The sequence below is a fragment of the Etheostoma spectabile genome, chromosome 4 (assembly GCF_008692095.1).
Source record: "Etheostoma spectabile isolate EspeVRDwgs_2016 chromosome 4, UIUC_Espe_1.0, whole genome shotgun sequence".
NCBI classification, from domain to species: domain Eukaryota; kingdom Metazoa; phylum Chordata; class Actinopteri; order Perciformes; family Percidae; genus Etheostoma; species Etheostoma spectabile.
Genome location: NC_045736.1, coordinates 4,051,326 through 4,052,151, shown reverse-complemented (window position 1 = coordinate 4,052,151; position 826 = coordinate 4,051,326). Strand labels below are relative to the sequence as shown.

General features: G+C 42.9%; 1 protein-coding gene across 1 annotated transcript in view; it reads right to left on the bottom strand.

Annotated features, from left to right (window-relative positions):
• The window catches only part of LOC116687408 (calcium-dependent secretion activator 1), a 185,407-nt gene that overhangs the window by 109,593 nt on the left and 74,988 nt on the right, over positions 1 to 826 (bottom strand). Inside the window, exon 16 of the mRNA XM_032512766.1 lies at positions 542 to 648. Coding sequence (XP_032368657.1) covers positions 542 to 648 — 107 coding nt within the window. The remainder of the gene's footprint in view (positions 1 to 541; positions 649 to 826) is intronic.

Below are 826 nucleotides of genomic sequence, written 5' to 3'. Positions count from 1 at the left end.
TTTTTAAAGATTATTTTTGGGGCTTTTCCATCTTTATTTGGATATCTGGACCTCTGCGTCGAGGCATAAACCTCCCTTTATATGTGCGCCTGCTCTACCCACTAATCCAACCCGGCCACCCTGCATATATTTTCATTGCTGTCCTGTTGTATGTAACACACACAGTCCTGTCAGTTTCAATCAGAAACAACACATTTCGTGTTAGGGCTAATAGTTGTATGCAAATGGACTATTTAATTGCTAAAACGAGTCATTTAGGAAACGGAACACTAATTTGACAATGTAAGAGACACATTCCCTTTTGTTTTAAGATGGGTGACCTTTTCCTTCAAGCTCACATGTAAATATAATATGGTTGGATCATAGTAAAGTTCTGTTAGACATTAATGAGGATCATGATATCAGTAGCTGAGATGACTGGTGATGGACAACCACCACTTCTTATCGGATTTAATTAGCCTCACCTTTTTTAGCCTCGTAACCGCTGGCTTTGTATGTGTGGGTTTGTGTACAAGTTGTGTGCGGGTGTGTGTGTACTGACCTCTGCATGGTGTTCCTCATTCTGTTGAAGCACCTCAATCACCAGCTCGGCCAGTCGAATATTGTCCTCCAGTTTTTTAGCCGGGGTGACTAACCGTCCTACATTCTCTGCAGCACAAAGGTTAAGGGTCAGTGTGGGCAGCCTCTGAGTCTGATCACCATCTACTTTTTCTTCCTTTCTCTTGCTAGCACTGTATGCATGCAACCTCTAGTGTGCACGAGCATCCCCGGTCTGAGATATGAGGGTGGGACTTGTTTCATACGGTATTTAGGTTGTAAAAGCGTA